Here is an 11,597-nt window from a genome sequence, read left to right on the forward strand (position 1 = left end):
TCAAGCTGGCAAAAGAACTCATGAAGGACAACAGAAGGGAGGCGGACAGATTTCTAAAACCCAGGGAAGAGTTTATGCGCTTACTCAACAGAATCCACAGGCTTCCAATACAATGGTGACAGGTATGAAAAATTTCGAGGACGAAATTTCTTTTTAGGGGTGAAGAATGTGATAGCCCAAAACCAGACCAAGCCGAAACGAAAAAAAAAAAAAAAAAAAAAAACAGAGCAACCGGGAAGAAGACTCCCGGTAGGAGTCTTCTTCTCCGACAAAACCCATGGAAATTAGGACTCCTAGGACCCCTCGGAGTCCTAGGATTCTCTATAAGAAGACCCCTTCCTCTTGAGACCGATCATCGGCCTCTTCTCCCTCTCCTTCCCTCCGATTTTCCCAAAATTAAGTCGCGGTCACCGTTTTGATTTCTCGCCGTGATCGCCGCCGACGAGGTCTCCGGAGGCTGAGGTAAGTTTCCCTCTTCCTCCCCTCTTTCTTCTCCTTCCTCCCCGTGCATTGTGCGCGGCTGCCGGCGACGAATGTTGCCGATCTTTCGGTCGGGAAAGACGCCCTGTTTTTGGGCCCTTTTCCTTGGATTTTCCGACGCCGGCGATCGGAATTGATCGCCGGCCACCCTCCTCCGTGACCGGGGGAGTGATCCCCGTCGGCCGCCGGCCTCCGCCGCGGCGGCCGTGGCCTGAACGGCCCGGCCAAGGATGGGCCACGCCGGTCCCCTGTTCCGGCGTGGGAAGAACCAAAAAAAAAAAAAAGAAGAACAGAAGAAAAAGAAGAAGAAGAAAAAGAAAAGAAAAGAAAAGAAAAAGAAGAAAAAGAAAAGAAAAGGAAAGAAAAAGAAGAAAAAGAAAAAAAAAAGAAGAAGAAAAGAAAAGAAAAGAAAAAAAAAGAAAATAATAATAATAATAATAATAATAATAAAATATATATATATATATTTATATATATATATATGAACAAATAAGTAAGTAAATAAATAAATAAGTAAATAAATAAATAAATAAATAAAAATTGAAATTGATGAGAGAGAGTTTCTCTCTCTTCTCTCTCTCCTTTCAATCCGAACCCTGACTTTCTCTCTCTGGAATTGGACTTTCTCTCTCTACTTTCTCTCTCTAAAATTTTCTCTCTCTAGGATCTCTCTCTTGATGGATTTCTCTTTCTCTAAAGTCATCCTTCTAAGATTAGCGTAAGGGAAGGCTTCATCTGATGATTCTGATCGAGTTTAGAGACGAGTCTGATTTTAAGCGAGACTTTGATTTTGAGATTTGATAGATTTAATTTTGAATTAAAATTAATGAAAAAAATATAATTTTGGATAATAGGCAAGGAAGAATCTCCTCGAAGTTAGTCGATCCATTCATTCAGTGCTCCGTGAAAGGTAAGTAATGAATCATCTTCTCGAGATATTCCATATTTATTCTGAAAATAAATAATTATTCTCTGAAATTATGCATGATTTATGAAATTATGTTTTGAAAGAAAAGTGCTTTTGAAATGTTATGGTATATCGATTTATGCACATGTTTAGTGAAAGATTATGATATATGTTGTGGTACTAAGTGTTTTGATATAGATCGGATTTTATGCTCTCAGCCTAACTATGTTTCAGTGGGCTCCGCCAATGGGGATTATACGTTGGTACTTTGTGGACCCTGCCAGTGGGGGTTGTGCGCTGGTATTTGTGGACCCTGCCAGTGGGGGTTGTGCGCTGGTATTTCTGGACCCTGCCAGTGGGGGTTATGCGCTGGTATTCTGTGGACCCCGCCAATGGGGGTTAAACGTTGGTCATAGTCGAGGCTGTTGAGTTACGAGTGTTTTGAATCGAATCGGATTTATGATTATATTATATGTGAATATTTGAAATTATTGGATTTGCATTAAATCAGCATCAGATATATTTTTATGTTATTTGCAGCATTGTTCTTGAAAATTATATAATATTTGAATATCTGGTAGAGATATTTGTTACTTACTGGGCTGTCTAGCTCATTATCTTTCTTTCTATTTTTCAGATTCTGATAATTAATTTCGAGCGTGGGAAGAAATTTTGGGACAGAGCTTTTAGAGGCGAGATTTAGCATTGTCAACTTCATTGAACTTAGATTTATTGTTTTTAGTAAAATTTTATTGGATGTAAGACATTGATTTAATTACTTGAATTATATTTGAATAATAATTATTTGAATTTATTCCGCTGCGATGCATTGATATCGTGATGAGATGCCTTGCATGCTTATGGAGAGAGTTCTTCATGAGTATGCGGCGGTTGCCGCGACCCTCGATCCACAAATCTCGGATCGGGGGCGTGACACTTACACTAGTCCTTGTTGAAATATTAAAATGATTTTCAACATATTGAGCCAGTAGGATACCTCTTCATCATGCTTTGTTACAATGAATCATATTGCAATACTGTTTCCCACAGTCTAAATTCACATCCCTTCCAACATACTTGCTCCAATAATTTTGCATGGTTTGTAAAAGGTCTGAAAACTACCACGTTTGGTAGTTTAATATTGGTTCTCCATGTGTTCGGGGTATCTAGGTGAGCTAATGCATTCTTCATTATTTGTTTCAGGTAGGTATGGATTATTTATTTAAGCTAGTATTTTGGAGCAGAAGGATAGCTTTTTCTTGCTCGTTCAACAAAATAGAGAACGATGCTACTGCAGGCCACCTACAACTTCCAGTGGAGCTTCATCCTATTTTCTAGGAAAAGATTTACTAGATCAGAACTGATATATGGTTTAATGACATTAGAGTTGTCCGTTAGCCTATCATGGAATTTTCAAGGAGATTATCTTAGTTTCTGTTTTGTTCTAATATGTCAGATCTCCAATGTTCAAGGCCTTATTTCTAAAGAAAGATCATAATTTTTTGGTCTTAATCATTAACTTTTTTCTTTTAAACCCACAACATTACCATATCAATCTCTCCTCTTTGTTAAATATATATCTTTGGCTGCCTATTTAATCACCTCACCTATCACAATAATTTGCTATATAATACATATTGGATATTAAGCAAAAGGCCTAAAAAATATGTTAATGCAATGGCTTCACACATCCACCAAATGGAGTCTCATTTGAGGAGGCCCTTTAGCTTGCATATGAGAAATTAATGTAATATGTATACAATCTGAGTGACCTTAAAGGCATGTGGCAGGCTTTTGGATCCCTAAAGCCATCCCTTTGACATTTAAACAAGAGGAGGTAACATTTTGAACAAGTGAGGAGTTTTTTTGAATGTGTGAGGAGGTGATGCCAGAACTACCAGAACTGGACACAAATTCCAGATTAATATCATGGAGTGTCACATTCTCACAAGGCACCAATTGGCTGCAAATAAAATTCACTGCAACTGCTTTATTTGAAGTCCCTCTGATTCGTCGATATGTGACATTACGAATCTTTACGCCTGAAGGCTGCACAAAAATAAAGAAAAATGACATTAAATGATCAATCCAAAAAAGCCAGTTAAAAAGGTAAGACTTTAGAATCATACCTCATTACTGCAGTGATGCCCCGGGCAATACTCTTGGTCTATGATGATGGCGTTAGAGACATTCTCTGTGACAATGTCCTCAAATATTATGTCTGAGGCTTCACTTGGAGGTGCCCCGGGCCATGTCTTGATCCTAATTCCATTCGATGTGCCTAAGACTGTGCAGTTCTTCACATTTATCCCAGCTACATTTTTCTCGTTCTTATACTTTCCTAGGCTTCCAATACTTCATCAACATTGAATCCTATTAGAAAACACTTAGTCCAAAGCTTGAGCATCAAAGTGTTCTATGTTTTACACTTACCTAATACCATGACCAGGGCCACAAGCGACATTAGAGATGGAGACATTAGTGTTCCCTTGGCCAATGGAGATGCAGTCATCACCAGTGCCAATGGTCAGGGTAGCAAGATCGATATTGTTGCTGCCACTAATGTGGATGCCATCAGTATTGTGGCTATTTTCAGGGGCTGAGATGTTGAGGTTTCGGACGGTGACATTGGAGCTCTTTTGGATGCTCATGTGGAAGCCTTTGCTGTCAAGAAGTGTGAGGTTGGCAATTTTTGCATTACTAATCTTGCAGAATCGCATTGACTGCAGGCCAGTGACAATGTTAAACAGTAATCGATGCTTGAATACATCAGTAAACCTCATGAATTTTTTTGTGAAGAAGGATGAGAGAATTTTACCAGAGGTAGGTTTTTGCAGTTCTTTCGCCCTGGGCATGTGGTAAGGTTCCAGGCTTCAGCACCCTGGCCATCCAGAATGCCTCCTCCATCGACCACTAGCTTGTCCAGATGTGAGAACTCTAACCAGCCAACACTAGTGAAGTTGTTGAGTCTTGAGGGAGCCTTCAATGTCCCCTGGATTTGGACACTTAGAGATATATTGTTATAACAAGGACCTCTAAAAATTACTGGGCCAACAAAAAATGTTCCCTGAGGGATCGCTAAGCTTGCAGACCCATTGAACTCACATGCTGCTTTCCAAGCATCTGAGAAGGCCTGCAAATGAGAGACATGAAACAATCAGCCAAGTTAATTTACAGGGTCCAAGCCTTATGTGATTTTGTATGCATTACATGAAGCACTTCAAAGGACTCAGTAGGTGAGGTTTGAGCAATTTGTAAGTCACCATTTCTTTAGTTATAGGAATGCCGCAAGAAGGCTAACTCACAATGCATGTGGTTTATGTCCAAAAAACTAACACTTGCATTTGAATATTTCTGCAAACTTGGTTTTTGGTGGTTTCTTGGAGAGTATAGTCAAATTAACAAGGCATTACATGCTTAATTTATACTTTTTGCCAGATGCCATGGGTTTATCCATGTATGCATATTCTTGTCTATATATAAGTGATGAAGGGGATATAAAAGTAGGCCATATATGTAGCAAATGGTAGAAGAAAGTATAAATGAAAAAAAAAAAAGAGCATTCTTTTTGGCCATAAGATAGCAAACAATACAAAGCAACTATGATTTCATGTTTGGCGCAAAATGCGGCTAATGAATTCCCATCAACATATTCAAACATGATTCTTTTTAGAGCACAAATATCGAAGTGGATTATGCACATATAATGAAGAAACAATTTCCACTTTGTGATAGAATTCACCCATGCTGCATTTAACACATCATTTTTTGAAAGCGAATCATGACCTTTCTTATCATTATTTTGTTTTCCATGTTTTTCACTAATCACAATGGATGAAAATTGCATGTTAAGCACCATGCAACTCTAGTGTTAATTGTTCCTTATGGCATGACCTAATCCACACAATCAAAAAAGAAATGACCTAACCCACACCCTGCTGTGATAACTTTATGAGATTTTGTTTAGCCAGAAACATCAATATTCCTCAATTTTCATCTAGTGTGATCTGCACAAACCTCTGTTTCACATGCAATCTTGATGACACCAAAAATAAAACCACAACCATTCTAGTTTTATATAGTATGGAACACTATCAAAAGGACAAATTAATCTATCCAATGAAAAACCCACCTGGGTGCTGTCAGTCTTGCCATCAGCTATTGCTCCATATTGTGTCACGTCAAATACCTTCTGCCCACAACAGTATGCAGCCATGCATAGAATCAAACAAGACCAACAAGATAGCTTCAAGGTCATTTTCAAGGACATATTATGTACTTTTTCGCAAGCTAAATCCTTTTTTCTTTTGCAGGAGCAAGCTAGCCCTATCAAAAAAAGGGAGCAAGCTAAATTCTGACCAATTTTACTCAGACAGAATACACTAAAAGGAGTTAAAAAGAGGGTCTCGGAACATTATAGGTGTGCATACATGATACATACCTGTCTCTCTTAACCATCTCATCTCCAAGTATAGTGAATTATGGTTTAGAATCATAGGATTGAAGTGGTCGTCATCTCTATGATCTGTACGTTGCGTGGGCTCTTCTCTTGGCCATAGCTATGAATGAAAAAGTTAATTTTGGTCATGTTTCTCCTCTACCCTCCATTTGCTATCAAAATCTAACCGTTCACGTACCCAATGAGATTTTGAAGCCAATATACTGTTCCTCTCCGTATATGCCCTATGGCCTAACTTTGTGTGGGGTGTCCAGCCCTATAATGGAGGTTTGAGTTCATAATGGGTGTGGGGATGGCAATGAGGCAGGTGTGCCAATTACCTACTTTTGCCCCACAATTCGGAGCCAAATATCTATCGCTGACTGGTAACCGCCTTGGATGGATCCAAGCACCCCAAACCCATCCTGCGACTGTACTTAAATTTCCAACCCTACCTTATCTCACTTTATTTTGAGTTAGAGGAATAGATTGGAATAGGTCAAGATGGGTAAAATTGCAAATATCCTCTTTTTTTCACCGTATAAATCAAAACAAACAAAAAAATAGGATAACTTTAAACCTTGGTGCCTCACATAACATTAGATAAACTAAGATTCTGAAGCATAAAGTACGACAAACCAAGAGTTCAAAAATAATACAAATAGTAAATAAAATATTGGTACCTTAAACTAAGATAAGCAAATAATTAAAAATGGTATTTTAGTGAATACTCCAGGGTGTTATTTTAAATACTCTTCCTTGCTGTTGGCTCTAAATAGATTTGGTGAAATCTACCTTATTAGAGTTGGGTGCCTAATAATGACGTGCAAATCACGCTAAATGGCTGTATTCAAATAATAGTCCATATGGTACCTATAAAATACCATAGATTCAGCTCTTGAGGAGCTTCCCCACTTAGAGGTGTGGTCTATATGGCGCCTATATAGTACCATAGATTCAGCTCTTGAGGAGCTTCCCCACTTGGATGAATTCCAATTGCAGAGTGGGGAAGAAGAAAGAGAAGAGAAGAGAGGGAGAGATAGGGGATTCACTTAGAATTATTCTCTTATTATTTGAATATCCTGAAACCTAAGAAAAATTTTAGAACACTGTACTCTTATTATTTAAATTTTGTAGCACATTCTTCTCTTTTTGCTTGTGATTTTTCTATGAGGGGGTTTTTCATGAAAATTCTTATTGTTGAATGGTTGTGCCATCATATACTCAATGATTTGTCTATAATCTCTACAATGATGTTAGATTCCTTTTCCTTGAAATTCTTGATTGATTGTGGTTGTTTTTGGCCTATTTCTTTCTTTCTTAGTGAGATAAAATAGAGGAAACACAAAGTTTCCCCCTCTATTGAAAAAAAAGTGATTAGCAAATATATACCAGAGAAAGTAGGAGACTCAAAGGGAGAAAGGAAGAGCATAAAGTTTACTAGTCCAAAAGAAGTAAAAAAAAGGAAGATCAATGAGAAGATGTGTGCGCAGTATTTGATGGGTCTCTATCACTTTATTTGAGCACTAGGGCTCTCACTTATAGAAAGTTTGTAGAGTCTTTTGCAGTACCATATAGATGGAGTATCTCCTGCTAAGAAATATTCTTGCATTTTCCTCTTGCCAAGTTTCAAAACAAGGAGCAGCTAGAACTTGATTCCCTACTCTTCTAACTAATGCTTGGAATTTCTTGCACCTCCATTTAATCCAAAGATCAAGAAGGTTCTTCAGCCAACCTCTTAAGTTCAATTGGACCTTGATAGAAGTCTAGATGCTCCTAGTGAAAGAACATCTAAATATAAGTAAGAGATTCAATTTTAGTCTTGCTCTAGCAATTTGTATAAGTTTCTGCAAGCCATTAGATAAGTTGAGAATTGTATCTGAACCCTTATTTCTACAGAGACTTGTTCATTTTTTTAACTTTGTGAATTCTAACAAAGATGGAGTTTCAAGTCCCTTATCTAGCATATTCCAACAAAGGTGGAGTTTTTTTTTTCTTTTCATTCTAAATATTCTATTCATGTAGTCCCACTTTCTCACCCTACCAGCTTCCACGCATTCTACAACTATTAAAATAATAAAAAAAATCTTAACCATCCTTCATAGGTCCCAACCATCTTGTTGTTTTGTTATCTAGTTGGAATAAACTTGTGTCCATTGAGACTTCGCTGGAGGCCTATAAGCCCCGGCTCGGTGCTAATTATAGTACCAAAGATAACATATGCTCACACGCGCATTCACACAGTACAAATAATAATAATAATAATAATAATAATAATAATAATAATAATAATAATAATAATAACAATAATGATGATGATGATGATGATGATGATGATGATGATGATAATAATAATATAGCAGTATCAAAGCCTAGCAAGCTCTTAGAAGAGAGGTCGCCAACTAAACAAGCAACTTTTGGCTAATCTAGTAGCAACAAAATTAGTTAATTAAAAAGATGATAGATTTCCTTTTTCTAAAATATTGGTACGGTGGAATCTATGCCTCCTCAAATCCTTAAACTTCCTTCTTTTTGCATCCTTTCTCAAGTATCTCTAGAATAAGAAATAATCATATTGCAGGAATAAGTCCCATAGATAATATGGAAGCTATCACGTAAATATTTTCGTATTCTCTATCTAGCACACTGCTACACATGCATGCGGGCCTTTTCTCTCCCACCTCAGACCAATTCAGGAAAAGAAGCCAGCCCCACTGCATGTAGGCAATTAACATGGAGAAAGAAGAAGCCACTTGGGACGAGATATATTGACCAAATACCATCAAAAGAAATTATAGACTAGATTTGCCAAACAGTTAATAGTATTGTACTGCTTCTAATATGTTACATGAAAGGTGCACTTAATATCATCCATACTGGCTTTCTTTAGGTACCAAAATACTTCATTTTTCCCTCTCTTTTAGCGGTACCAAGTACTCAATTAGGATATACATAGAAACCAAAGGAAAGCCTTACATAACAACCAAAGGAAAAACTAAGGTTCAGAGCATACAAGCAATATCTTAATAGAATGGCCAATGACGTTGAGTCACAAACAAAAACCCACCATATTCTCGGGTGACTTGGCCAGCATCAGGGGCAAGCTCTTTCTTTGGAGCGGAGTTTTGGACTGGCTTGGGGTAGTAGTAAACATTAGTGGTAGGGGCCTCCTCTTCCGACTGCGGCACTCTTTATCGGATAAATTTTATGAAAATCCAATAATCCTAATTCAACGAAGCTTCTTCTTAAATGCATCATTTTTTACTATTTTTTATCTTTAACTATTTTTAAACCTTTCCATCTCTCTTTTTCCTTTGATCCTCTCCTCCCACACCTTCAACTCTCCTAATGGCAGCACCGACAATGTTGCCCATCTACCATCATTGCCACTAATGACAGTAGCATCTTTGAGAGGGAGATCGAAGGGTTTCATTGAAAGGATTTTCCTTTTTTTCTGAGTTGGTCGGATTTTTATTGTTTTCATTGAGAGGCAAGACTTTACTTTTCTATTTAAAGAAGGGGTTGTATAAATATCTTCTTTTTTATCCTTTTGAATACTTTTACCTAAATAAAAAAAAATCATATAAAGGGCATTATTTTGCCACAACTTCTTAATGTATAGTCCTATAATGAAAAATAACAATAGTTATTAGAATCTCATAAGATTGACCACAATGTATAAATATCTTTTTTCTTATCCTTTTGAATAGCTTTACCTAAATAAAAAATTATAAGCACATTATTTTGCCACAACTTCTCAATTATATACATAGTCACATAATGAAAAATGATAATAGTTATTAGAATCTCACAAGATTGACCACAATATATATATATATATATATATATATATATATATATATATATATATATATATATCTTTTTTTTTTCATCCTTTTGAATAGCTTTATCTAAGTAAAAAAAATCATATAAAGAGAATTATTTTGCCGCAACTTCTCGATTATATGTACAGTCACATAGTAAAAAAGAACAATAGTTATTAGAATCTCATAAGATTGGCCACAGTATACATATTTTAAAGTTACTTGAAAAAAATGATATATGATGAATAATGAATCAAACAAATATTAATTTTCAAATAATCATTCATTATTTCTAATAATAATTGCAAATGTAGATTGTTCTAGTCATTAAATTAATCTCATATCATTCATCTATAAAACTAAGTCTGTAACTGTGATTTCTCAGATAGGCCATTTTAATGGGATCAAATACTATTGAAAACATCAGTTCGTTTTATCTCGTAGGCCCTCAAGCGATCAATTTGGATGCTCTCTGGCCTGAAACCTTAATAATTCTGGACTCGATCTAGCCCGTCCCAGTATCATCCCTCCCTCATCGAACTATCTAGAACCATTGGGATCTTTCATGAAATCCTAATAAATCAGCATTAAGAAGATGTCGGCCCTTGCAGTCTCCAGTATACTCATATCAATCATACCATCTGCAGATATATTCTTCAAGTTGTTTCTTATAATAGTGATTTTTTTAAACATTTTTTTTTGTTTTGGGGTGGCTTTCATTTTATTTCTGGGAATGGGGTTGTTTTAGAAAGCATCATTTGAAATGATGTTTCTAACCGTAAAAATGCCATTCCAAATGACTTTTTTATTGCCAACTCACCCACCCTCCTCGCCATGCTGGAATTTATGAATTTGTCATCGAAAAAAAATCTGAATTTGATAATTGCTATGGAGAATGGCATTTCTGAAAATGCCAAAAGATATGGTGCTTTTGAAAACACCATTGTGAATGGTGTTTCTATATGTTCACTTACTCGCTCTCCGCCCCCCCCCCCCGCTTGTGACTATGTCTTCGATGGCCACCTTTGCCCCCCCTCTCTTCTTTCCTTCTTCCCCCCACCTCGCACCCTCAACCACCCCCCCTCATGCCACTCTTTTGTTCACTTGTTCTCCCCCCTACATCACCTACGACCGCATCCCCCACAGTCGCCTCCACCCCCCTCTCTCCTTTCCTTCTTCTCTCTGCAAGTCCCTCGACCTCCTGGCACCCCCAACCACCTCCCCTCTCGGGCCACCTCAACTATGTCCCCCATGGCCACCTCCTTCCTTATGCTGCCTATGACTTTTCTTTTATTTCAAAATAGATTTTTAAAATAATAATAAATTATTAATTTTAAAAAATAAATTTTAAAATATTTTTTTTAAATTATTTATAATTTATATTTATCTTTTTCTCTTTTTTTTCATTTCTTCTTTTCCTTCCTCTCATCCCTCCGGCCGACCTTTTGCAGCCAGCGACCGACCTGTGCGGCTTCACCGCCACCCGCCTGTGCCTTCCCTCTCCCCTCCCATGCAGTGCCACCACCGCCCCTCCGTGCCTCCCATCCAGTGACCGCACCCCCCCCCGCACTGCCTCCCCTCCCCTCGCAGCCCCCTGCCCATCGTGCTTCTGGCACCACTCCTCGATCGTGTTTCCCTCCCGACACCGCCCTCCGCACTCCCCTCCTCTCCATTCGTCTAAAAAAAAAAAGAAAGAAAGAAAACCATGTCGGCACCAACGTAGCCATGAAATCATCGGTTGAAAAAAAATCTGACGGTTTCAATGTGGACGGTAGTTTTAAAAATAAGATAGAAGAGGGAGTATTTTTGAAAATAAAAAATAAAAAAATAATAATAAAAAAAAATCTTTCCCTTCCCATGTTGCCCGGGCCCTGGACCACATACCTTGGTAGACCAGCACAAACTTGGAGCAGGTGCATAGTGGATAACGCACAATCGAAAATTCATG

The 11,597-nt window shown here is 37.6% G+C and overlaps 1 protein-coding gene across 1 annotated transcript; it reads right to left on the reverse strand.

Annotated features, from left to right (window-relative positions):
* Positions 1-3,160: 3,160 nt before the first annotated feature.
* Positions 3,161-11,322, reverse strand: LOC105057455 (exopolygalacturonase). The gene is made up of 7 exons (XM_073248291.1): positions 11,113-11,322; positions 5,520-5,579; positions 4,434-4,520; positions 4,206-4,379; positions 3,821-4,110; positions 3,517-3,742; positions 3,161-3,436 (listed from the first exon to the last, which is right to left on the reverse strand). Exons 1-7 carry the CDS (start codon positions 11,320-11,322, stop codon positions 3,161-3,163), a joined length of 1,323 nt encoding a protein of 440 aa, XP_073104392.1.
* Positions 11,323-11,597: the final 275 nt, after the last annotated feature.

The sequence above is a fragment of the Elaeis guineensis genome, chromosome 14, assembly GCF_000442705.2.
Source record: "Elaeis guineensis isolate ETL-2024a chromosome 14, EG11, whole genome shotgun sequence".
Classification (NCBI taxonomy): Eukaryota; Viridiplantae; Streptophyta; class Magnoliopsida; order Arecales; family Arecaceae; genus Elaeis; species Elaeis guineensis.

Bases quoted from the DNA above. Each gene is read 5' to 3' on its own strand.
- LOC105057455 (XM_073248291.1), bottom strand. From the start codon at position 11,322: ATGGAGAGGAGGGGAGTGCGGAGGGCGGTGTCGGGAGGGAAACACGAT. The intron at 5,580-11,112 runs GTCGGTCGCTGG...TGTTGTGGGCAG, and splicing joins GTGGCGGTGAAGCCGCACAG to AAGGTATTTGACGTGACACA. The intron at 3,437-3,516 runs GTATGATTCTAA...ATTTTTGTGCAG, and splicing joins GGCATCACTGCAGTAATGAG to CCTTCAGGCGTAAAGATTCG.